At 34.8% G+C, this 27,860-nt stretch overlaps 1 protein-coding gene, 2 non-coding genes and 1 pseudogene across 3 annotated transcripts; all 4 read right to left on the reverse strand.

The window, feature by feature from the left end:
* Window positions 1-108: 108 nt before the first annotated feature.
* LOC146949992 (F-box/FBD/LRR-repeat protein At1g78750-like) lies at window positions 109-27,851 on the reverse strand. Its single transcript, XM_085745970.1, has 5 exons — window positions 27,703-27,851; window positions 2,047-2,994; window positions 1,412-1,936; window positions 967-1,113; window positions 109-697 (listed from the first exon to the last, which is right to left on the reverse strand). Exons 1-5 carry the CDS (start codon window positions 27,727-27,729, stop codon window positions 446-448), a joined length of 1,899 nt encoding a protein of 632 aa, XP_085602096.1. The 5' UTR covers window positions 27,730-27,851; the 3' UTR covers window positions 109-445.
* Window positions 6,312-8,240, reverse strand: LOC146949993 (F-box/FBD/LRR-repeat protein At3g14710-like; annotated as a pseudogene).
* On the reverse strand, window positions 16,041-16,147 carry LOC146949994 (small nucleolar RNA R71). The gene has a single exon (XR_015029412.1). It is a non-coding gene; the product is annotated as a small nucleolar RNA R71 (small nucleolar RNA).
* Window positions 22,705-22,811, reverse strand: LOC146949995 (small nucleolar RNA R71). Its single transcript, XR_015029399.1, has one exon. It is a non-coding gene; the product is annotated as a small nucleolar RNA R71 (small nucleolar RNA).
* Window positions 27,852-27,860: the final 9 nt, after the last annotated feature.

The raw sequence follows: 27,860 nt of genomic DNA on the forward strand, positions 1-27,860 counted from the left end.
GTTCAACTAAACCCCTTGAACATGCCCTAACCATGAATGACAGAGTTTGGTTAACATGAGAATCTTGACCAACTACGGTAAAACATTCCAATTACTTCAACAACAAAAAACAAAAAACAGTAGAACCATCCAAAATATATAAACTACGCATCTTGACACCTATAACAATTATCAATGCACCATGCATGTCAAGTACACCTTAAGAGGTTTGCTATTTAACAGTAAGGGAAAAGTACAAACAAAATTATCTATAATATATGAACCAACATTGTATTCCTCTTACTAATAAAATAAAAGATACATGGTATTCCTCTTTTTCACAATCTTAATGAAGATAAAAGTAAAACGAGAAATGTTATGAACACTCTTTTTTTAACACTCTCTTTATCATTCATTTTTTTATTGCGTAATACTCATAATAGAAAGAGAGTGTCCAAAGCACTCCTCAAGGTAAAAACTCTATTATCGCTGAACTGGACCTTTTCTTAATTGAAAGTATCTTCTCTTTATCTATCTTTAGATAGCCAAGCCGAAAACTAATCCTCTCCAAAACCTGACCATTTTCTATAAAAAATTTGGCCATAAATAAGAGATGCTTGTAGTGACAAAAAATTTCAAACTTGAGCACTTTAAGAGTAAATAGCAAACAATGAGGCACAATTGCAGAACTCAGCTCCATTCCATCAATACATAGCTCCTGCATTTTAGATATATAAAACTTTTTTATTGTTTTGCAATGTCCAAACAAGACTTAATGGAAATGCTCAAATTATTAAGGTTAATCACTAAAATGTTTAAAGATACAACTTAAGACAATATCATTATAAGTATGTTGTAATTTCCTGTTTTTATTTTAAAATCACAGAATTAAAGGCATACTTTTTCTTACCAAAGTAGATTTTTTAAAACAAAAATACTCATATATCAACATATTTTTTGAAAATTAGAAATTGTCTCCAGACAAACCTGTAAAATTAGAGTCTCCAAACAGGGTGACTTTAAGAGTATGGCTAACAAATTTTTGCAGCCAACAGAGTTTAGTTCCAAATGTCTCAACATTACAAATGGAGGAATATCTTCAAGAGAATCATCTATTCCTGCAAACATGACAGACTACAAAAGTCGAACAATCGATGTTAGGACAATATATAGAAACCATGTCCATAAGATAAAGTAAATTTAATGAAAAATTACATAGATCTCAACAATAAAAGGATCAAATACATGTTCATAACCATATTATGTGTGAAAATGTTTCGAACGACGTAGACCTTTACCTATCACATAACCATTTTTTGCTCACTCATTATGTTGAGATAAAAATTACAAACCAAAACTTAACACTTGTAAAAAAACTTGTCATGATATTTATTAAAAATAAAGGGTGACGCAAGAAAAATATAAAAGATACCTGCAAAGTGCGACCAAGCATCTTCAACTTTAGACTTTCTGGAATAATACCGAGAAGTTTACAAACAAAAATCCCAATTTCTTGTGCACTATTCTTTTCATTGTTATATAGAATAATATCAGCAGATGCTACACTACATGCCTCTAACAAAATTGTATCTGACATATCACCAGAATAACCAAACTTTGCTAGACGCGAAGCATAAAACTTAATTTTAGCATGCGACGTGTGATAGAAGGGAGTATAGCTTATTGAAACAACTTCAAGCAGAGGTACTTGTAAAGTGACGTTCTTCACACGTGAAAAAGTGCAATCTAATGTCTCATACTTTCTAAGAGCTGGGAAATTAAGTGCCAATGTTTTGGACTCATTAGAAGAGTCACAAAAAATATTGATGCTAGACAACTTCAGGATTGTAAGGGATGAAAGACAAACAAAGCTAGGAAGTGTGAAGGCACATCCATTCAGCACCAATTCCTCTAAGGACTGGTATTTGAAAAGGGCATCAAAGGAAACGAGTTTTTCCTGCAAATGGACACAAAGATTTCTGACTCCCAAATTTATAACCACAGATATCCACTTGTCATGATATTTATTGAAAATAAAGGGTGACGCAAGAAAAATATAAAAGATACCTGCAAAGTGCGACCAAACATCTGCAACTTTAGACTTTCTGGATTAATACCGAGAAGTTTACAAATAAAAATCCCAATTTCTTGCGCACTCTTCTCTTTATTATTATATAGAATAATATCAGCAGATGCTACACTACGTGCCTCAAACAAAATTGTATCTGACATATCACCAGAATAACCAAACTTTGCTAGACGCGAAGCATAAAACTTAATTTCAGCATGCGATGTGTGATAGAAGGGAGTATAGCTTATTGAAACAACTTCAAGCAGAGGCACTTGTAAAGTGACACTCTTCACACATGAAAAAGTGCAATCTACTGTCTCATACTTTCTAAGAGCTGGGAAATTAAGTGCCAATGTTTTGGACTCATTAGAAGAGTCACAAAAAATATTGATGCTAGACAACTTCAGGATTGTAAGGGATGAAAGACAAACAAAGCTAGGAAGTGTGAAAGCACATCCATTCAGCACCAATTCCTCTAAGGACTGGCATTTAAAAAGGGTATCAAAGGAAACTAATTGGATATCTAGTTCTTTCTTCAAATAGACACAAAGATTTCTGACTCTCAAATTTATAACCACGGATATCCACTTGTTAAGATAAGAAGAGTCATACTCAGACATTTTAAGAGAAAAACTTTGGATGTGTGCACTATTCAGATGAAGCAGTACCCTATCGACAAAGTCTACAAAGCCTTTTTTTCTTATCTTGTTCGAAAAATGGTCCATGTCGTCAAAATTTAGTCGGGTGATGAATTTCCAGTGATAAATCCACCTCTTTGATAAAACACTGGTAGAAACTGCATCCTTAGTAGGAAGAAAAGAAAGAATGCAGCCAATGATGTGGTCAGGTAGGTTGCTTATCAGGTCTTGATCCTTGCTGGAAAGCTTATGCTTACGTCTACCAATCGCATCAACGGAACTGGAGGCCATTTTTACAGCAAGTTCCTGTGAAAGCAATTAAATACATTGTAAGGATCTATTAATACCAATACTAGTATCACACAACAAAAAGAATAAACCTCAAACTTCTCAATAATTAAAAACCCATTAATGTTTTCTATGTGATTGAGTACTGAGTAGGACTATGGTTGTTTCCACGAGAGGTTCTTTTCAGCACTTGAATTCGTGACCTTTCAGTCACATGACAACAAGTTTACAAACCAGCAAAGTCAAATAATCCATAAAATTAATTGTGGGATGAGAAGAAGAAAAAAACTTACAGGTTGATTTAATTCTTAATTCTGATGCGGCAGATGGCTGTGAGAGAGGTAGAGAAAAAAGAACCAAGGCACAAATCAATAGTATATATATAAAGTAAGGTTTTTTATGCCACGTGTCGCTTCCACATTTATTCTCAATATTTTTATATTTTTTTCTATATTTTATTTGACATGAAAATCTCAGCAAACTTTTGATCTTATCCACTAAATATTTTATTTAATTTTATATTTAATTCCTAATATTTTGTGTAGCCAAAATATCTCAACAAACTATATATAATACTTTCAATACTATCCATTAAATCTTCCTTTATTTTTTTCTTTCTTTTTTTTAGGAAAAGAAGTTTCAATTAGTTTTTTTCATTGAGGAAAAAATGGCTTCGATTTGTTTTTTTTTAACTATAAATAAAGGAGAATTTTTTAATCACGTAAACACATATTTTGAGCAGAAACTGAAACTCAAACCTTCTTTTGATCTAAGCTTTTTCTTTCTTCAGGTTTGACGAACACCTATATTATTGTTTCTTTTACTTATGCTTAGATTTTTATTTTTATATATAATATGAGAGGGAACTAACACCTACGAGTGAGTTTACCGATTGTTTTTTTTTTACTTTCAGGTCCTTGAACTAATGTTGCTAGCATCCATTACAAACATCTACGAGTTTCAGGTCCTTGAACTAACACCTATACTATTGTTTCTGTTTCAAGTCCTTGAACTAACACCTATACTATTTTTTTTCCTTTTCGTTTCAATAGAAGCGTTTTAATATTATTAATCACCTATACTATTATCACCTATACTATTTTTTCAGGTCCTTTTCGTTTTAATATTATTAATCAGTAGCGTTTTGATTTTAATAATAATATTTCAGGACCTGAAATATTTTTATTTAATTTTATATTTAATTCCTAATATTTTATGTAGCCAAAATGTCTCAACAAACTATATATAATACTTTCAATACTATCCATTAAATATTTCTTTTTTTTAGGAAAAGAAGTTTCAATTAGTTACTATCTCTTTTAGCACTATATTATTCAATTAGTTTTTTTCATTGAGGAAAAAAAGGCTTCGGGGTTTTTTTTTAATTATAAATAAAGGAGAATTTTTTAATCACGTAATCACATATTTTGAGCAGAAACTGAAACTCAAACCTTCTTTTGATCTAAGCTTTTTCTTTCTTCAGGTTTGACAAACACCTATACTATTGTTTCTTTTACTTTTACTTATGCTTAGATTTTTATTTTTATATATAATATATGAGGGAACTAACACCTACGATTGAGTTTACCGATTATTTTTTTCCAGGTCCTTGAACTATTATTGTTGGCATCCATTACAAACACCTACGAGTTTCAGGTGCTTGAACTAACACTTATACTATTGTTTCTGTTTCACGTCCTTGAACTAACACCTATACTATTTTTTTTCTCTTTTCTCTTTTGTATATCTAAACTAGTCTAGTACCCGTGCGCATACGCACGGGGTGGATATCGTTGATGATTTACAACTCAATACATCAACACATGATTAGCTTCAAACTACCCAAGACAATAGAACAAATTACATAAGCTAAGGACAAAATGGTGTCAAAGATATGATTGCATTAGTTTGACATTGACCATTTATGTTTGGAATGTTTTTTTTGTCAGTATTTGATTATTAGTTAGACATTGGGTAGTCGGTCATTCAGTGAACCATTTATAGCTGTTTTATTACGACTTATTATTTGATTCGTTTGATGGTTTCTGTGATAAATTAGTCTTTCTGATATACTTCCTCCGGTCCTATTTATAAGAAAAAGTTGACTTTTTAGATTCATTGATTAATTGATGTATCTTGTTTAGGATATAGACCAAATACATCATTTATACAATGAACCAAAAAAGTCAAATGTTTCTTATAAATAGGACCGGAGGGAGTAGTAATAAATCATAGAGTAATTTATCTTTTGTATAACTAATTTGGATATTATTTTTAGTTTTTGGATAAATTGGATCATGAAAAAATCTTGATGATCAAATTGGTTCTTCACTTTATTTCGTGTCGATTTAATACAAAATTTATTTCCTGTTTTATTTTTTAGTTTTTTCTATAATGCAATTAATTGTTTATTGCAAAGAGTTTTTACCATGTTATAGTTAAAAGTTTTCGAGGCAATAAATTTTAACTGAAGGACATGTTGGATACACAAGACTGGATTTTCTTTCATATGCAAGAGTCGGTGATCGTGCCTTTCAATTAAATTTTCCTTTGCTATTAAAGTTACGTGGGAGTCTTCAAGGCATGAAAGTTTGCCTTTCCCTATTGGAAATATTTAAACCCGAGGATATATATCCACCGTAATTTGGGTATTTGACAATTATTCACAAAGTATTTTCACAAATTACCGACTATGAAACTAAGGCTTTGTTTGGGAGTTTGGAGGGGAGGGGAGGGGAGGGTTTTGGAAAAAAGGAAGGAGCAAGTGGAAGAAATAGAAGACATTGAGAGGAGAGGGCTTTGGAGGTTAATTTTTTACTCATAATAAAAAATCCCCCTCATTTGGGGGAACTCAAAAATTGTATTGGGGGAAGGTTTTGGGGGTTTATGGAGGGTTTATATGAATTTTTCAAATCCAATCTATGTTGTTATTATATTCTTAAAATTAAAAGTATATTAATCATAAGTATTAGTTTATCATTCTCTAAAAAACTGTTCTTTCAAAAAATGTGAATTTTTTTTGTCCATTTTTCTATATATTTCCAACCCCCCAAAAGTCCTCCCCTCCCTTCCCCTCCAAACTCCCAAACAAAGCCTAAGACTCATTTCAGGAGTTTGTATCTCCTCCATGGCCATATTATCCAGGATAATAGATATCTTAAAAAAAAATGTCCCAGTTCTGTTGTTAGAACTTAAAACACCACTGCAAAAAGTCTCTTCTGTTCATAAAAATGTCGAAGAGTATGAAATAATTGGAATATATGCAAAATTAGATTAATAATTAAAACGGCATGTAGCAATTACATACATATATTCTCTAAATAAAATATGAACCAACATTGTATTCCTCTTACTTCAAAAATGAAAATGGTATTCCTAAATTTTAAAATCTTACTAAGATAAAAATTCTATAATTGCTGAGCTAGAACTTTTCTTAAATGATAATAGCTCTTTTTGAAATCTGGAGTCACAACGAATACTAATTCTCTCCAATACCTGACCATTTTCTATAAAAAATTTGGCAACGCTTAATCCATCCTCGGAGCGACCAAAAATTTCAAACTTCAACACTTTAAGAGTAGATACCAAACAAAGAGGCACAGTCGCTAGGCTCAGCAGCATACTTTCATAATAATACGTCTCCTGGAGACCAGAAAAATAAAAGATTTTTATCGTTTGGCAACCTCCAAATAAAACTCGATGAAAATGCTCAAATTATTAAAGTTAATACTAACGTCCACACAACTTTAAAGACAAAAATACCTCAAATATTTAAAAAAAAAAATTTGAAATTTAGAAATTGTCAGCGACAGACCTTTAAAATTAGAGTCTCCAGACAGGGTGATTTTAGGAGTATGGCTAACAAATTATCGCAGCCAACAAAGCCTAATTCCAAATGACTTAACATTCCAAATGGAGGAATATCTGCAAAAGAATGTTTCATTCCTTCAAACATGACAAACTACAAAAGTCGAAAAATTGTTGGTGTTAGGACAATATATAGAGACCATGTCCATAAGATAAAGTAAATTTAATGAAAAATTGCACAATTCTGAACTATAAAATGATCAAATTCATGCTCATAAGCCATAACCATATTATCTGTGAAAATGATTAGAATGACATAGACCTTTACCTATCACACAAATAACAACATTTGAAACGTCCACCTTTCTAATTTTGCTCACTCATTATAATAAGATAAAAATTACAAATCACTAACTTGGGTGCATAGTAAAGGTAGAAACACTGGTCAATATATGCATTGAAAATATGCCTGCGAAATGCAATCATGCACATAGTGAAGCAAGAAAAGTAAAAATACATACCAGCGAAACGCAATCATGCACACACAGCTTTAGACATTCTAGATTAATACTGAGAAGTTTACAAACAAAAATCCCAATTTCTCGCGGACTCTTCTCGTTATCATCATATAGAGCAATATCAGCAAATGCTACACTATGCGCCTCTAACATAATTGTATCTGACATATAGCCAGAATAACAATATTTTGCAAGGCGCGAAGCATAAAACTTAATTTCAGCATACGACTTGTGAAAGTAGCGAGTGTAGCGTATTGAAACAACTTCAAGCAGAGGCACTTGTAAAGTGACGCTCTTCACACGTGAAAAAGTGCAATCTAATGTCTCATACTTTCTAAGAGCTGGGAAATTAAGTGCCAATGTTTTGGACTCATTAGAAGAGTCACAAAAAATATTGATGCTAGACAACTTCAGGATTGTAAGGGATGAAAGACAAACAAAGCTAGGAAGTGTGAAGGCACATCCATTCAGCACCAATTCCTCTAAGGACTGGTATTTGAAAAGGGCATCAAAGGAAACGAGTTCTTCCTCCAAATGGACGCAAAGATTTCTGACTCCCAAATTTATAACCACAGATATCCACTTGTCAATATAAGAAGAATTATATTTCTCTAACATTGAAAGAGAAAAACTTTCGATGTGTGCACTATTCAGATCAAGCAGTACCCTATCGACAAAGTCTACAAAGCTTCTTTTTCTTATCTTCTTCAAAGAAAAATGGTCCATGTCGTCAAAATTTAGTCGGGTGATGAATTTCCAGAGGTTTATCCACCTCTTTGATAAAACAATGGTAGAAACTGCACCCTTAGTAGGAAGAAAAGAAAGAATGCAGCCAATGATGTGGTCAGGTAGGTTGCTTATCAAGTCTTGACCCTTGCTGGAAAGCTTATGCTTACGTCTACCAATCGTATCAACGGAACTGGAGGCCATTTTTACAGCAAGTTCCTGTGAAAGCAATTAAATACATTGTAAGGATCTATTAATACCAATACTAGTATCACACAACAAAAAGAATAAACCTCAAACTTCTCAACAATTAGGAACAAAAACTAATGCAAATCTTCTCGATCTGCTTAACCAAACATAGAAACCCATTAATGTGCCCAATTAGTTCATTCTAATATGTGATTGAGTACTGAGTAGGACTATGATTGTTTTCTAGCATAAATCATATTAGAATTAAAACAAAACACCCCATCAAGCAGCTGATGCAATTACTCTGTTTCCACAAGAGGTTCTTTCCAGGACTTGAATTCGTGACCTTTCAGTCACATGACAAGAAGTTTACAAACCAGCAAAGTCAGATAATCCATAAAATTAATTGTGGGATTAGAAGAAGAAAAAAACTTACAGGTTGATTTAATTCTTAAGATTTAATTCTTAATTCTGATGCGGCAGATGGCTGTGAGAGAGGTAGAGAAAAACGAACCAAGGCGCAAACAAAGAATCGTGAGAACCCTACTTTATCTTTTTTCAAAAGGAGAACCCTACTTTTTTTTTTTTGTTTTTGAGGAAAAAAAGGAGAACCCTACTTAGTTCTGCTAACAAATTTTTTGTAAAATATTTTAGGTTCAAATATCTATACTATCTATACTATATATAAATAAAACTATCCATTTTAGCACATTTTTGGGTTGGAATTTTCTTTCCAAAAATACCCTTAATCTTAATTTTAATTTTAAATACAAATAACACATGTAACAAATAGATAAGAATAAATTTAATTTAAGGAGAAAACTTACGCACAATTCCTTATGAACTGTTTTTACTGTTAGCTAATTATAAAATAACACGTGGATTATTAATCTATGTCACTAATCGTCCCCGTTAACTCTCTTTTACCTCCGTTAACCACATATCAAACTCACAAAAAACTAATACAAAACAAAAACTCATGTTACTTTTTTATCAGTCGATTTTGTGTTGTACATCTGTGTTGTTCCCCTCAATACAACTGACAAAGATTTCCAAGTATTTTCATATCTCTTCCACAAAAAACAGTATTTCCATATTATTTTATTTACTTCCGCAAAAAACAGTATTTCCATATTATTTTATTAATTTATTAATATAAGTTACTCTTCCTTAGCTTTTGATCAATTGTAACAAACGTGAGCAAAAAATAATGGTAAAGATTGGACTTTAAATCCACTAAAAAAAGATTAGTAACAAACATGAGCAAAAAATAATGTTAAAGATTGGACTTTAAATCCTCTAAAAAAAAAGATTAGTAACAAACGTGAACAAAAAATAATGTTAAAGATTAGACTTTAAATCCTCTAAAAATATATTAGGACTCAAAATATTTTAGAAACAGATTTGTTAGCACTATATTAAATATTAATAAGCAAGGTTCTCACATTTAATAGTTTGTTCCCGCATTGTTTTGTTTTTCTCAACCTCTCTCAACCCTCTGCATTAGAATTCAGACTTAATCTGTTTAGTTTTTTTCTTTTTCTTTCATGTTACAACTAATCAAAGTCGATTAATATTGTGGATTATATATCTGACTTTGCTGGTTTATAAGCGATTATGATTCAAATTGTTTACGATTAATTTTAAGAATTATTTGACTTTACTGGTTTATAATTGCTTATACAAACTATGATAATGTCATTTTTTTTATATAAAGAGAACCGTGGTTTTTTTTTAAAATTATTAAATAATGGGAAAATAAGCAATAACATTCCATGTCGTTAAGCTCCTTCCATTGCCATTTAAAGGAATACAAGCATTGCTTTTTTCTTTGTGATTCCAAACGTTTTGCATGTATACAATTGATAAACTGCTCCCATGGCTCAAATCCAATATCCAACAAAATACAATGAAATCAAAGTGTTAAAACCATTTAAACAATTCAAAATTGTTAAATGATAATCACACTCATTTTACCAACAACTAAAAACTGAAACACTAGAAAGATTCAAACCATCATCTTTTGTTTTTGATTACATTCAAAGCACCATCTGAGAGGCCATAAAAAGAGAGGACCGCTAAGAAGTATGGATACGAACACTGACACCAGATACAACACGGATACTGACACGCCAATAACGTTGATAATTTGAGAAAATCATATAATTTAGGGTAATTATATTCGTCGATGCGGATGCAACACGTGTTCAGACACATCTAATACGAGGAGTGTTTGTGATTCATAGGCGAGGAGTAATATCATAATTCATATATGGTCGAAAGAGCCATAATCACACCTACAAATGATGATGTTTAAAAATTGAATGACATAATTATCAATTAGTTTCCAGGAGAATAACATAATTTGTTGTCATTTAACGAGGTTGAAGGGGATACTCATAACTTATATAAACAGGAATTCCTAAACTCAACTGCTCAAGGAAGTATCCCACCACATATTTTAAAGGTAAAAAAAGGTGCACCTTTGATGTTGTTGCGAAACATAGACCCTATATATGGCCTGTGTAATGATGTTGTTGTGAAACATAGACCCTATATATGGCCTGTGTAATGGAACATGATTGTTATATCGTGGTTTATTTAAGAATATGTTGGATGTGGAAATCCTAATACGAAGCAATGCTGGAAAAAGAACATTCTTGCCCATAATTAAATTAAAAACAAATGCGAGTTCATGACTTCCCTTTGTGCTTAGTAGAAAACAGTTTTCCGTTAGACTAAGTTTTGCTATTACCATAAATAAGTCACAAGGGCCGACCATTTCCAATGTCGGAATCTATCTTCCATTACATGTTTCAGCCATGGTCAATTATATGTAGCTTTATCAAGAGGAGTTTCTCAAAATTCAACAAAAGTTCTCTTTAAAGAAGCAAAAATAGAAGGAGAAGATGCAGACTTTACGAAAAAATTTAAAGATATTCTTTTATCGCAATCATAGCATTGTTTCTTTTACATAACATGCCATTTATACATTTATTTATGATGTTTCTTTTACACAACACACACATTTATGTTATGATGTAACTTATTACTATTAGAATAAACAATAAATGATCATTATTTTATCTTAATTATATATGCAAGCAAACTAAAATATGTTGAGTTCAAAAATAATTTTGTTATATGCCTTGACAATATTTTGTCTATAAATCAATACATCAATAATGTCCATAATATTTTAAAATTTTAATCAAAATTATACAAACAAACATAATAAAATAATCACATGCGTTAGCGCAGTAGAAAGAGCGGATAGACGGGCACGATAGTGCCCGTCTTTCCGCTAGTAATTAGAGAAAGATAATAGATTGTAAATTGTTTTTAACTCCTTAGATATTTAGAAGTTGAATTATAGAAAAATTTATTTTGATTGAGATTAAGATTAAGTTTGTTTGTTCTTTTAATAAAGATTAAGTTAGAATCAAGTGTGTTTGTTTTAATTTGTTTTTAAGAGAGAAAATATTGGAGGAGGTTGAAGCAAAAGACACAAAAGGATATAATTTTGATAACGACTCAAAAAATTAAGAAGGGGTAAGATTGTATTTTTGTACACATTAAGTTTCATAATTAGAGAATAGATAATTAGAAAATAAAAGATTAAGTTTGTTTGTTATTTAAAAAAAGATTAAGTTGTCCCGTGGGCATAACACAATTGGTAGGACAATGCATTATTATATGCAGGGGCCGTGGTTCGAACCTCGGACACCCCACTTATTCTCCTTATAAGGTGAATTCTAGCCACTAGGCTACCCGACCAAAAAAAAAAAAAAAAACTAAGTTAGTGTGTTTTATTGAATGAGTTTGTTTTAATTTGTTTTTAAAAGAGAAAAAATAGAGGAAGGTTGAAGCAAAAGACACAAAAGGATATAATTTTGATGACGTGTCAAAAAGTTAAAAAGGAGTAAGATTGTATTTTTGGTAGACATTAAGTTTTATAATCAGAGAATAGAAATAGATAGAGAATAGATAGAAGAGAATAGATTGCTGACGGTTTTGGAAAAATATATTTATTCATAATTATTTGTTTTTTTAGGGGTGCAAGGATTCCTAATTATTTGTTACTTTTATCAAGATTGTGCTCGTCTATCCACAATTTTATTGTAGTTGTGCATGTATTTTATCTTTTTTTTTTTAACGAGTGTACTGTATCCTATTTTGTTGTAATATAGCTTTAAATTTAAATATGAACAAATTTGAGTTGTTAATAGTAATTTTGTCTAGAAAAAGGTCTCACCTTGTTAAACACAAATGGCTCTTTTTCCGTTGGTAATGAAAAGAGTAGTTTCTATTTTATTTAATTTATATTGATGTGTGAGGTCTCTCTAATATTCCAAATATATCATGTGGTTGATGTTGGTAACATTCATTGATGAATGTACTCACAACACTTGTGTTTACTTACTAAAACAAAGGCCTATAGTTAACTTTGTGTTACTACATTTGTTCTTAATGGTAAAAAGATCAGTTTGGAGTGATTATTAAGAGGGTTAGGCCAAGTAATGTCAAAGATTACTTTAATCATGGGTGCAAGAAAATAAGCTATTATTCATGATTCTTCTTGGGTCAAAATCCCCTAACAAATTGGGATCGGTGCGAGAAAAAGTACACTTACTAGATCAAAATAAGGTTTTCAAAAAAATTTTAGGGAGGAGGTTTACCTTATAGTGTCCTTGCTATGGAGGTTTTGTCCTTGTTCTATTCTGATGTGTCCTCTAACAATTTTACTTTTAGGTTTTAGGCTTTATTTTACCTTATAAGGTTATATGCATTATTCAAATTTAATCAATGTTGTTATATTATTTTTAAAATTAAAAATATAGTAATCATATGCATTAATTTATCATTTTCTAAGAAACTACTCTTTCGCTCAAAGCCTTCCTCTCCAAACTCGCAAACAAAGTCTTAGGGTGTGTTTGGATTGAGGGGGGGGGGGGGGGGGGGGGGGGGGCGGGGGCTAATAAAGTTTCTAGAGTCGTAGCGTTCCCAAACTCCCTTGAACTTTATTCTTTTGTTTTGTTTTTATAGCAAGAGGCACGACTAAGTAGCTTGTTTTTAATGTAAAATATGGCATAAATTTTTTTTTTGTCTCTTCTTTAAAGGTTGTTTCTTGTACATAAAAGTAGTTTCTTTTGTTTTTGCTATACTCATATTATGTTTTATTGTGAAAATCTCCAATGAGAAAAGCACCCGGTTGCAATCCTTGAGTAAATGTATGAATAGGTATTTTAAGGAGCACGTTCTGTCTTTAGTGTTAACTTAGACCCTTTAAAGTCTTAAGAGTAAAAGTAGTATAAGTTTGTGTGGGAAAATAATAAATTGCTCTTAATTGTTATATTCTTCTTAATTTGTCAATGATAAATGGGGCGGGAGAATGGCACCAACATGTGGGGGGAAGGATAATCCCTAACTTCCTAATTGTGGTGGTGACTCCCTAATTTGAACTTAAAGTGAAACAAACTCATCAATGCTAGGGGGAAAGGACAATTACATCCAAAAAGACTTCCTATGCGGAGATGAAACAAATAAATAATTTTGCAGCACTGTTTAGGGTGATTTTGAATCTAGGAGGAAAGGACAATTACATCCGAGAAGACTTCCTATGAGGATAGATAGCCCCTAAGCATCTGCAGCCCCTTGTGCTTAATTGTTAAATTAATTTAATCTTAACTTAAATTCCCATCACTCTTATATGAAATGAAGAAAGGACTTTTCTCGGTTACTTTAGCATTAAGGATAGAACCTGTTCCTCATAATATCTGTCTTATACAGGAGCAAGAAAAGGGTTGGACTGCACACACACACACACACTCACTTGAGACTTGATGTTGGGTAGAATAGGTTCATGAGAAATGTTTGAAATTGTAATTAGTGTACTTGAAGCAAAACCTTTCTTTTGAGGCATGTGTTCTTAACATTGCCATGATTAATCTTTTGTTGCTGCTATGTCTATTGCCTTTTGCTTGAGGACAAGCAAAGATTCAAGTGTGGGGGAGTTTGATGAGTCATAGATTAGTCTAATTTAATGCTTTATTTAGTTTAGTTTTATTAAAGATTTAGTTTTATTTTATTGCATTTTATTTCCTTTTAGAATATTTTACTTTAAATTGCTTTTTATTATATTTTAGGAACGAATATATGGTGGAAGGTGTCTTGGAGCAAAAGAAAGAGGACTGGAGCAAATACGGTGCAGAAATACGAAGATACGTGACAAAAATATGCTCCCACCAAGTCAGAAGCTTGGCACGGCCAGTGCCAACATGTGGCACGGCCGTGCCACCTCCAGAAGCCACTTTTGCTGCTTTTCTTCAAGCCCAAGTTACCATGTTGCAGCTTTACTGTTTTGCCCTTTTAGTTGCTTAGTTTCTAAGTCAATTGTAAAGCTATAAATAGAGTAGCTCTCCACCATAAACATTCACCTTTTACTTTGCATATTTTTAGTATTATTTCAATAAAGTCTTTATTTCATTTTACTTTCTTTTCTCGCAATTTACTTTATCGCATTCTCTCTTCTTCCCCCATGTCTACGATGAACATGAGTGAGTAGACTTCTTTGTCTTAGGATCGTTGGATAAGTTTAATGACGTAATACGGATCATGCCAAGCCTTAAACCATAACTATTTGTTACCTTAATTCCTAATCTAAATTCACCGTTTTAACATGAATTAATTATTATCAAACTGTGGAAGCGAACGCGGAGGGTTTGATAATGGTTAATTCATCATCACAGATATCAATTCATAAAGCGAATGCGGAGCTTTGATATCCGAACAAGTGAATTTAGACAAGGTTTGCGAAACATGAGAATAGTCTAGCAAACCTTGGGACACATAAAGTTTCGATCTTCAAGGGTCCCAAAGGCAATCACCCATGAGAATAGGTGTGGTTGTTGGAGGGATACACTCACTGACTTCGAGAGGAGCTGTGATATGCTAAAGAGAAACTTGTCCTTAGTAATTAAGATTAACGCATAATTATAAGTTTAAGGCTTGCTTGTGAAAAGATTCGTTGTTATGATGAACCAATGATCCCAAGGCTTTTTATTAATATTGTTATTTACCTTCAGCAAACAAACCTCCCTTTTACTAAACTTTTTCCTCCTCTAATCATTTTCTAAAAGTTAATTAGATTGACCAACTCCCTAGCGGAACGATACTCTACTTACTACTATTAATTCGATAGGCCGTGCACTTGCGGTTTGACCCTATCAAGTTTTTGGCGCCGTTGCCGGGGAGTTAACTAATTTAATTAGCTTTTCTTTAGTGATTAGAATCCTCTCTCCTCTTCTCTCTCTTTTTCTTTTTCTCTTTTTATTTTTCTGTTATCACTAACTTCTTGGGTTCTCAATTTTTTATGCGAAAAACTAGAAATCGAGTTGTAATAATCAACGAGATCGAAATGTATTTGCATAAACGAAAGAGAGACGCACAAAATAATAGCATCATGGCCAATCGCACTCTCAAAGAGTATGCAACGCCGTCTACTGCTGAGCCACAAGCTGTTATTGTGTACCCAACGGTTGAGGATGACAACTTTGAAATAAAGCCTGCCCTACTTAACTTGGTGCAGCAAAACCAATTCTCGGGATCCCCCACTGAGGATCCCAATCTTCACATCTCTGTTTTCCTACGAATTAGTGGAACCAAGAAGAAGAACCAAGAAGTCGTAAGACTTCATCTCTTTCCCTTTTCCTTAAGGGATAGAGCTAGCGCTTGGTTCCATTCCCTCGAAGTCGGTTCCATAACTTCATGGGATCAGATGAGGCAAGCATTCCTTGCCCGATTTTTCCCCCATCCAAAACTGCTAAACTTAGGGACCAAATTACTCGGTTCAATCAAAAAGATGGGGAATCTCTCTATGAGGCGTGGGAGTGTTTCAAAGAAATGCTAAGACTTTGTCCCCACCATGGCCTAGAGAAGTGGCTTATAGTCCACACATTTTATAATGGCTTGTCTTATACCACTAAGATGTCTGTTGATGCAGCTGCAGGTGGAGCACTTATGAACAAGAACTATACGGAGGCTTACGCCTTGATTGAAGACATGGCTCAAAATCACTACAAATGGACCGACGAGAGAGTCATCACTAGTTCTTCACCCTCCAAAAACGAGGCAGGTATACACGAAGTCTCTACCTATGATCACCTTGCTTCTAAAATTGATACACTAACTGAAAAACTTGAAAAACTCAATGTTAGTGCTATCAATTCTGCGTCTACTCCTTCTTGTGAAATATGTGGTATAACTGGTCATGCTTGTGTTGATTGCCAACTAGGTAGTGCTATTAATGGTGTTGAGCAAATGAACTATGCTCAATACAACCAAGGGATGAGACAAAATCAAAATTTTTATAAAAACCAAAATCCCTATGGACAAGTAGCACCACCCGGTTATGCAAACAACCAAAGATTCACTCAGAAATCCAATTTGGAAATTTTGTTGGAAAATTCTATTGCCAACCAAAACAAACAACTTCAAGAACTTAAAAATCAAACCGGATTTCTGAATGATTCTCTTTCCAAGCTCAATACCAAGGTCAATTCTATTGCTACTCACTCTAAAATGCTTGAAACTCAAATCGCCCAAATAGCCCAATAAGTGGCTACCTCTTCCCAAACACCGGGAGTCTATCCTGGTCAAACCGAAGCCAATCCCAAAACCCAAGTTAATGTCATATCTTTTGGGGGTAGTAAGTTAGGCGAAACTTTTGCTAAGGTTAAAAATATTGGGAAAGAAAATGTCAAGCCTTTAGGTGATAAAGTGGTGATAGAAGAAGCAAAACCACTTGAAGAAAACAAAACTCCATCCCCCTTAAATCTTGATAAGCTTAAACTAGAGGGTAAGTTTGAAAAATTTGTTAACATACTTAGAAAGATTTGCATTAAACTTCCCTTTGCTGAAGCTTTGTCTAGGATGCCTCTATATGCCAAGTTTTTAAAGGAAATTTTTTCAAAGAAAAGGGCTATAGAGCATAATGAGACAATAGCTTTGGCTAAGGAAACTAGTGAAATCATTCAAGAGACACCCCCTAAGCTTAGAGATCCAGGTAGCTTTGCCATACCATGTGAAATTGGGAATGAAACCATAAACAAAACCTTATGTGACTTAGGAGCTAGTGTTAGTTTGCTGCCTTTGTCTCTTCTTAAAAGGATAGGGATAGGAGAGTTGAAACCTACCGAAATAGAATTAAAGTTAGCTGATCGTTCTACCATGAAACTTGTAGGATTTATCGAGGACATACCTGTTAAGATAGAGGGGATATACATCCCCACTGATTTTGTAGTCGTTGACATTAAAGAAGACGAAGACGTCCCGATAATCCTAGGTTGACCTTTCTTAGCCACTGCAGGAGCTCTTATAGATGTTAAACTTGGTAGGATTGTCTTTCAAGTGAGTGATACTATGGTAGGATACGAGTTGGAAGGTGTTATGAAAGGTCCCGCTCTCTACTCTTGTTGCATGCTTAACGATCATGTTGTGAAAGAACGTTTTATAGCGTCATCTACACAATATGATATCTTTGATCCATTCTAAGGACTCTTTCTAACCGTCAAACTAATGACACTAAAAGAGCGCTTCGTGGGAGGCAACCCACGCATTTATTTGCTTTATTTTGTTTGTTTTCCTTTGTTTTAAGTGTTTTGTAGGTAATTGTCCGAGTGTGATTCGAGAAAAGTTGAAAATTTTGAAGCCCCTATGTCCAGAAGGTTGGCACAGCCCGTGCCACGGGTGGCACGGCCGTGCCCGACCTCTAGCCCCTATATACTCACCTTTTTTCTCTTGTTCTCCCTCATTCACAAACCACAACCTTCTTTCATCTTCTAAACCTCTCTCTAAACCTCCATAACTATCAAACCTCAAACCTTCATATCTCCATCAAATCTCCACCAAATCACTCCATTCTTTCACTAAAACAATCACAAACTTCATTCCCAACACAAACCACCAATCAAAAACAACTTTCATCCGATCAAACACACAATTCACCAAAACCCTAATCTTTCAAAACCTAACCCAAACACCACAAAATCCTACCCAATCTCCACATCTAAACCCATAAACCTTACTAAAACATTAACCCCAATCCTAAACCAATCTGTTCCACCACAAATCTTCACAAACCCTAAACCTTCATATCACCCACAACCAAGGTCAAATGGCTTCACGAAGAAGAAGTGGAAAGGAACCAGCAAGCTCTTCCGGTCCTCCCCCAAAGAAGCAAGCACAAGTTAAGAATCATGGAATCCAATTCAGAGACAATAAGCAAAGGGACATGTATAAAATTCTCATCTCTAAAACCTTGCATCCTTCTCGGTATCCTGATTCTCATACTTTAGATGTGCTAGAGCTTTTAGATAATGTTTCTAGGTTGATAGGAAAGTTAGGTTGGACTGATATATTGAAACTTATGAAGGGTTATGAAAACTTCACTTATGAATCTTAAGCTCAATTGTTTTTACAAAAGATAAGTTGAATTTTGATAACCCCAACCATAGAGTTTCTTTCCGGTTAATGAATGTCAATTATGATATGTCTCTTCAACACTTTTGTGAGGCCTTAGGTTTTGCAAATGAGGGGTATATTCATGATCATTGGGATCCTAGTCTAAAACCAGATAACTATGAACCAGCTGAATTTTGGAAACAAATCACCGGTCTTTACAAATACGAACCTAGGGCAAACAAAGCTAGCAACATCCACAACCCCGCACTTAGGTACCTTCAGAGGGTAATGGCTTGCACTATTTGAGGTAGAACCGAGCTAGGAAACACTAGAACTGATGAGTTGTTCATGTTATGGGCAATGCTCTACAACCACCCCGTCAATACTTGTTTTTATTTGATTAATTACCTAGTCTTCGTCGGTACTAGACCGGCCGGTAGAGGAGACATAGTGGTGGGTGGCATCATTACATACATAGCTAGGTGTTTTGGAGTAGGTGAAGATGAGGGGATCAAACCAATTGAGGGAAACAATAGGCTTAACGTGGAAACCCTCATTGCTATGAATTTCATTAAACATCGTCCGCCTCTCCATTACCAACTCAAGCTAAATATACCAAAATCATGTTTTTACTTCCTAACCCATCTCGGACTACCACCGAGGTGGAAGAAAATTGGTTGTATGTTGATAATGTGCAGGTTCTTGGTGAGCAAGATGATGAGAGAGATGGTGCTAACTTGCACCATGAAGAAGGAGAAGGTGCTAATTTGCACCAAGAGGAAGAATACCATGGCCATGAAGCCGGTGAGCTTAATGAAGACCAAAGATGGGCATGGATTCATACTGAGATCGAGAGGATGAGCACCGAGCAACAAAGGCAAGGTGTAAAAATCTCTGGCCTTCGCAATGAAGTTCAAAGGGGCAACCGTGTTAACGATGAAAATAATGAGATGCTCCGTCGGATGATGCACCACCTTCACCTCCAAGGTCCTCCTTATGGACCTCAATGAGAACATGTGAGCTTTCCTCTTCCTCTCTTCCCTTCTCTCTTCTCTCTTTTCTCCTACTCTTCTTCTACTCCTTCTTTCTTCTTCTTCTACTTCTTCTTCTGTTTTTAATTTCTTTTTGAACCATTGAGGACAATGCTTCCCCAAAGTGTGGGGGGGGGGGGCCTAATAAAGTGTCTAGAGTCGTAGTGTTCCCAAACTCCCTTGAACTTTATTCTTTTGTTTTGTTTTTATAGCAAGAGGCACGACTAAGTAGCTTGTTTTTAATGTAAAATGTGGCATAAAATTTTTTGTTTTGTCTCTTCTTTAAAGGTTGTTTCTTGTACATAAAAGTAGTTTCTTGTGTTTCTTTTGTTCTTGCTATACCCATATCATGTTTTATTGTGAAAATCTCCAATGAGAAAAGCACCCGGTTGCAATCCTTGAATAAATGTATGAATAGGTATTTTAAGGAGCACGTTCTGTCTTTAGTGTTAACTTAGACCCTTTAAAGTCTTAAGAGTAAAATTAGTATAAGTTTGTGTGGGAAAATAATAAATTGCTCTTAATTGTTATATTCTTCTTAATTTGTTAATGATAAATGGGGCGGGAGAATGGCACCAACATGTGGGGGGAAGGATAATCCCTAACTTCCTAATTGTGGTGGTGACTCCCTAATTTGAACTTAAAGTGAAACAAACTCATCAATGCTAGGGGGAAAGGACAATTACATCCAAAAAGACTTCCTATGTGGAGATGAAACAAATAAATAATTTTGCAGCACTGTTTAGGGTGATTTTGAATCTAGGAGTAAAGGACAATTACATCCGAGAAGACTTCCTATGAGGATAGATAGCCCCTAAGCATCTGCAACCCCTTGTGCTTAATTGTTAAATTAATTTAATCTTAACTTGAATTCCCATCACTCTTATATGAAATGAAGAAAGGACTTTTCTCGGTTACTTTAGCATTAAGGATAGAACCTGTTCCTCATAATATCTGTCTTATACAGGAGCAAGAAAAGGGTTGGACTGCACACACACACTCACTTGAGACTTGATGTTGGGTAGAATAGGTTCATGAGAAATGTTTGAAATTGTAATTAGTGTACTTGAAGCAAAACCTTTCTTTTGAGGCATGTGTTCTTAATATTGCCATGATTAATCTTTTGTTGCTGCTATGTCTATTGCCTTTTGCTTGAGGACAAGCAAAGATTCAAGTATGGGGGAGTTTGATGAATCATAGATTAGTCTAATTTAATGCTTTATTTAGTTTAGTTTTATTAAAGATTTAGTTTTATTTTATTGCATTTTATTTCATTTTAGAATATTTTACTTTAAATTGCTTTTTATTATATTTTAGGAACGAATATATGGTGGAAGGTGTCTTGGAGCAAAAGAAAGAGGACTGGAGCAAATACGGTGCAGAAATACGAAGATACGGGACAAAAATATGCTCCCACCAAGTCAGAAGCTTGGCACGGCCAGTGCCAACATGTGGCACGGCCGTGCCACCTCCAGAAGCCACTTTTGCTGCTTTTCTTCAAGCCCAAGTTACCCTGTTGCAGCTTTACTGTTTTGCCCTTTTAGTTGCTTAGTTTCTAAGTCAATTGTAAAGCTATAAATAGAGTAGCTCTCCACCATAAACATTCACCTTTTACTTTGCATATTTTCAGTATTATTTCAATAAAGTCTTTATTTCCTTTTACTTTCTTTTCTCGCAATTTACTTTATCGCATTCTCTCTTCTTCCCCCATGTCTACGATGAACATGAGTGAGTAGACTTCTTTGTCTTGGGATCGTTGGATAAGTCTAATGACGTAATCCGGATCATGCCAAGCCTTAAACCCTAACTATTTGTTACCTTAATTCCTAATCTAAATTCACCGTTTTAACATGAATTAATTATTATCAAACTGTGGAAGCGAACGCGGAGGGTTTGATAATGGTTAATTCATCATCACAGATATCAATTCATAAAGCGAACGCGGAGCTTTGATATCCGAACAAGTGAATTTAGACAAGGTTTGCGAAACATGAGAATAGTCTAGCAAACCTTGGGACACATAAAGTTTCGATCTTCAAGGGTCCCAAAGGCAATCACCCATGAGAATAGGTGTGGTTGTTGGAGGGATACACTCACTGACTTCGAGAGGAGCTGTGATATGCTAAAGAGAAACTTGTCCTTAGTAATTAAGATTAACGCATAATTATAAGTTTAAGGCTTGCTTGTGAAAAGATTCGTTGTTATGATGAACCAATGATCCCAAGGCTTTTTATTAATATTGTTATTTACCTTCAGCAAACAAACCTCCCTTTTACTAAACTTTTTCCTCCTCTAATCATTTTCTAAAAGTTAATTAGATTGACCAACTCCCTAGCGGAACGATACTCTACTTACTACTATTACTTCGATAGGCCATGCACTTGCGGTTTGGCCCTATCAAGTTTTTGGCGCCGTTGCCGGGGAGTTAACTAATTTAATTAGCTTTTCTTTAGTGATTAGAATCCTCTCTCCTCTTCTCTCTCTTTTTCTTTTTCTCTTTTTATTTTTCTGTTATCACTAACTTCTTGGGTTCTCAATTTTTTATGCGAAAAACCAGAAATCGAGTTGTAATAATCAACGAGATCAAAATGTATTTGCATAAATGAAAGAGAGACGCACAAAATAATAGCATCATGGCCAATCGCACTCTCAAAGAGTATGCAACGCCGTCTACGGCTGAGCCACAAGCTGTTATTGTATACCCAACGGTTGAGGATGACAACTTTGAAATAAAGCCTGCCCTACTTAACTTGGTGCAGCAAAACCAATTCTCGGGATCCCCCACTGAGGATCCCAATCTTCACATCTCTGTTTTCCTACGAATTAGTGGAACCATGAAGGAGAACCAAGAAGCCGTAAGACTTCATCTCTTTCCCTTTTCCTTAAGGGATAGAGCTAGCGCTTGGTTCCATTCCCTCGAAGTCGGTTCCATAACTTCATGGGATCAGATGAGGCAAGCATTCCTTGCCCGATTTTTCCCCCCATCCAAAACTGCTAAACTTAGGGACCAAATTACTCGGTTCAATCAAAAAGATGGGGAATCTCTCTATGAGGCGTGGGAGCGTTTCAAAGAAATGCTAAGACTTTGTCCCCACCATGGCCTAGAGAAGTGGCTTATAGTCCACACATTTTATAATGGCTTGTCTTATACCACTAAGATGTCTGTTGATGTAGCTGCAGGTGGAGCACTTATGAACAAGAACTATACGGAGGCTTACGCCCTGATTGAAGACATGGCTCAAAATCACTACAAATGGACCGACGAGAGAGCCATCACTAGTTCTTCACCCTCCAAAAAGGAGGCAGGTATACACGAAGTCTCTACCTATGATCACCTTGCTTCTAAAATTGATACACTAACTGAAAAACTTGAAAAACTCAATGTTAGTGCTATCAATTCTGCGTCTACTCCTTCTTGTGAAATATGTGGTATAACTGGTCATGCTTGTGTTGATTGCCAACTAGGTAGTGCTATTAATGGTGTTGAGCAAATGAACTATGCTCAACACAACCAAGGGATGAGACAAAATCAAAATTTTTATAAAAACCAAAATCCCTATGGACAAGTAGCACCACCCGGTTATGCAAACAACCAAAGATTCACTCAGAAATCCAATTTGGAAATTTTGTTGGAAAATTCTATTGCCAACCAAAACAAACAACTTCAAGAACTTAAAAATCAAACCGGATTTCTGAATGATTCTCTTTCCAAGCTCAATACCAAGGTCGATTCTATTGCTACTCACTCTAAAATGCTTGAAACTCAAATCGCCCAAATAGCCCAACAAGTGGCTACCTCTTCCCAAACACCGGGAGTCTTTCCTGGTCAAACCGAAGCCAATCCCAAAGCCCAAGTTAATGTCATATCTTTTGGGGGTAGTAAGTTAGGCGAAACTTTTGCTAAGGTTAAAAACATTGGGAAAGAAAATGTCAAGCCTTTAGGTGATAAAGTGGTGATAGAAGAAGCAAAACCACTTGAAGAAAACAAAACTTCATCCCCCTTAAATCTTGATAAGCTTAAACTAGAGGGTAAGTTTGAAAAATTTGTTAACATACTTAGGAAGATTTGCATTAAACTTCCCTTTGCTGAAGCTTTGTCTAGGATGCCTCTATATGCCAAGTTTTTAAAGGAAATTTTTTCAAAGAAAAAGGCTATAGAGCATAATGAAACAATAGCTTTGGCTAAGGAAACTAGTGAAATCATTCAAGAGACACCCCCTAAGCTTAGAGATCCAGGTAGCTTTGCCATACCATGTGAAATTGGGAATGAAACCATAAACAAAACCTTATGTGACTTAGGAGCTAGTGTTAGTTTGCTGCCTTTGTCTCTTCTTAAAAGGATAGGGATAGGAGAGTTGAAACCTACCAAAATAGAATTAAAGTTAGCTGATCGTTCTACCATGAAACTTGTAGGATTTATCGAGGACATACCTGTTAAGATAGAGGGGATATACATCCCCACTGATTTTGTAGTCGTTGCCATTAAAGAAGACGAAGACGTCCCGATAATCCTAGGTTGACCTTTCTTAGCCACTGCAGGAGCTCTTATAGATGTTAAACTTGGTAGGATTGTCTTTCAAGTGAGTGATACTATGGTAGGATACGAGTTGGAAGGTGTTATGAAAGGTCCCGCTCTCTACTCTTGTTGCATGCTTAACGATCATGTTGTGAAAGAACGTTTTATAGTGTCATCTACACAATATGATATCTTTGATCCATTCTAAGGACTCTTTCTAACCGTCAAGCTAATGACACTAAAAGAGCGCTTCGTGGGAGGCAACCCACGCATTTATTTGCTTTATTTTGTTTGTTTTCCTTTGTTTTAAGTGTTTTGTAGGTAATTGTCCGAGTGTGATTCGAGAAAAGTTGAAAATTTTGAAGCCCCTATGTCCAGAAGGTTGGCACGGCCCGTGCCCGACCTCTAGCCCCTATATACTCACCTTTTTTCTCTTCTTCTCCCTCATTCACAAACCACAACCTTCTTTCATCTTCTAAACCTCTCTCTAAACCTCCATAACTATCAAACCTCAAACCTTCATATCTCCATCAAATCTCCACCAAATCACTCCATTCTTTCACTAAAACAATCACAAACTTCATTCCCAACACAAACCACCAATCAAAAACAACTTTCATCCGATCAAACACACAATTCACCAAAACCCTAATCTTTCAAAACCTAACCCAAACACCACAAAATCCTACCCAATCTCCACATCTAAACCCATAAACCTTACTAAAACATTAACCCCAATCCTAAACCAATCCTTTCCACCACAAATCTTCACAAACCCTAAACCTTCATATCACCCACAACCAAGGTCAAATGGCTTCACGAAGAAGAAGTGGAAAGGAACCAGCAAGCTCTTCCGGTCCTCCCCCAAAGAAGCAAGCACAAGTTAAGAATCATGGAATCCAATTCAGAGACAACAAGCAAAGGGACATGTATAAAATTCTCATCTCTAAAACCTTGCATCCTTCTCGGTATCCTGATTCTCATACTTTAGATGTGCTAGATCTTTTAGATGATGTTTCTAGGTTGATAGGAAAGTTAGGTTGGACTGATATATTAAAACCTATGAGGGGTTATGAAAACTTCACTTATGTCCTTAAGATATAGAGACTATGTCCTTAATATAAAGTAAAACACTTGTCAATATATTCATTGAAAATAAAGGGAGACGCAAGAAAAATATAAAAAGGAATGCTAGCAACACTCTCTTTTGGACACTCTCTCTAACACTCACTCTTTTATTGGATAAAATTAATGTATGTCCCACCACTTTATGTGGGTTCCATTTTCAAAATGTGTGACCCACATTGATTTAACCCAATGAGATAGTAAGTGTTAGAGAGAGTGTCCAAAAGAGAGTGTTGCTAGCATTCCTCAAATATAAAACATACCTGGGAACTATGCATGTGCAGCTTTAAAGTTTCTGGATTAATACAGAGAAGTTTAGTAACGAAAATCCCAATTTCTTGCAGACTCTTCTCGTTATCATCATATAGAGCAATATCAGCAAATGCTACACTATGCACCTCTAACAAAATTGTATCTGACATATAGCCAGAATAACAAAATTTTGCAAGGCGCGAAGCATAAAACTTAATTTCAGCATGCGACGTGTGATAGTAGCGAGTATAGCTTATTGAAACAACTTCAAGCAGAGGCACTTGTAAAGTGACGCTCTTCACACGTGAAAAAGTGCAATCTAATGTCTCGTACTTTCTAAGAGCTGGGAAACTAAGTGCCAAAGTTTTGGACTTTTTAGAAGAGTCACAAAAAATATTGATGCTAGACAACTTCAGGATTGTAAGGGATGAAAGACAAACAAAGCTAGGAAGTGTGAAGGCACAACCATTCAGCACCAATTCCTCTAAGGACTGGTATTTGAAAAGGGCATCAAAGGAAACGAGTTCTTCCTCCAAATGGACGCAAAGATTTCTGACTCCCAAATTTATAACCACAGATATCCACTTGTCAATATAAGAAGAATTATATTTCTCTAACATTGAAAGAGAAAAACTTTCGATGTGTGCACTATTCAGATCAAGCAGTACCCTATCGACAAAGTCTGCAAAGCTTCTTTTTCTTATCTTCTTCAAAGAAAAATGGTCCATGTCGTCAAAATTTAGTCGGGTGATAAATTTCCAGAGGTGTATCCACCTCTTTGATAAAACAATGGTAGAAACTGCACCCTTAGTAGGAAGAAAAGAAAGAATGCAGCCAATGATGTGGTCAGGTAGGTTGCTTATCAGGTCTTGACCGTTGCTGGATTTTCGCCTCTTGGAAAGCTTATGCTTACGTCTACCAATCGGATCAACGGAACTGGAGGCCATTTTTACAGCAAGTTCCTGTGAAAGCAATTAGATACATTGTAAAGCTCAATATATTTCCATTCATGTCACATAGAACACATTGTAAAGTTCTATTAATACTAGTTCTGGTGCCACACAACACATAGAATAAGTGTCAGACTTCTCAACAATTAGGAACAAAAACTAATATAAATCTTCCCAATTTGCTTAACCGAATATAGAAACTCGTTAATGTGCCCGATTAGTTCATTCTAATATATCCGTGAGTAGGATTATGGTTGCTTTTCAGTACAATTCATAGACTGATTATTAACCCATCCATTATTCTCTTTTTACTCAATAATAAGCAAAAGTAACAAACTAAAGACCAATTAAGAACATTGGTTGTCCTACAAGTAGTAAAAGGCTGCAAAGATATTTGATATACTTGGTCACGGGTTGAACCTGCAATTCCCCACTTCTTAGTACTTGGAGTTTGACCGATAGGCTCTTAAGAATAATAGTATTAAATAGGGTGAAGAGTATTCAATTTTTGTTCACCAAATATGAATACTTTTTTATTACTATATTTTTATTCAAATATTATGTTCACCAAATTTATTTTTTATTATATTATATTTTGTATTTTGAATTAAAATATAAATTTGTTAACTTTTTCAGTAATTTAAGCTTATTAGTATAGATGTTCATATGGTATAGGCTTTTAAATAGGCTAGTAGACCGAATCAAACATTCAGATAGTCAGGCTCAGGCCTAAAAAGTAAGCCTCGACAAACCGCAGACCAAACATAGGCCTTAAAAAATTATGTTCATATGGTATAGGCTTTTAAATAGGCTAGCAGACTGAATCAGACTTTCAGATAGTCAAGCTAAGGCCTAAAAAGTAAGCCTCGACAAGCCGCATGCCAGACTTAGGCCTTAAAAAATTTGACAGACTAGGTTTAGGTCTTCCAAAGCCTAACTTGGCCTAGCCTATTCTCACCCCTAAAAACTGGTAACACTATGGAAAACATTAGGAAAGTGCAAAGCAGGTTATTAATCACACGAACTTAAAGTCTGGAATTATTATTACGTTAAAAAATCGATTCATAATCACTTACGGGATAACAAAATCAAATAATATGTAAAATCATTGACTTTGATCAGTTGTTTAATGAAAAAAGATTAAAGCTTACAGGTTTGAATTCTGATGCAGTAACCATCAGGCGGTAGAGTGGTGAGAGAACTAGAGAAACAGAATAAGGCGCGAAATCCAACCGGAAAGAAGTGAGAAAGTGCGAACCCTCTCCTTAATAATTGTGGTAAGTGGAAACGGGCTGACAAACTTCAAATC

Source organism: Medicago sativa, chromosome 2 (assembly GCF_051527215.1).
Source record: "Medicago sativa cultivar Bolivia chromosome 2, Bolivia_mono, whole genome shotgun sequence".
NCBI lineage: Eukaryota > Viridiplantae > Streptophyta > Magnoliopsida > Fabales > Fabaceae > Medicago > Medicago sativa.

What these genes read in the sequence shown, in the direction of transcription:
- LOC146949992 (XM_085745970.1), bottom strand. Translation starts at nt 27,729, where the DNA reads ATGGTTACTGCATCAGAATTCAAACCT. An exon ending in TGTTTGGTCGCACTTTGCAG is followed by an intron (nt 1,937 to 2,046) that starts GTATCTTTTATA and finishes GTCCATTTGCAG; the next exon opens with GAAAAACTCGTTTCCTTTGA. An exon ending in TGCTTGGTCGCACTTTGCAG is followed by an intron (nt 1,114 to 1,411) that starts GTATCTTTTATA and finishes CGACTTTTGTAG; the next exon opens with TCTGTCATGTTTGCAGGAAT.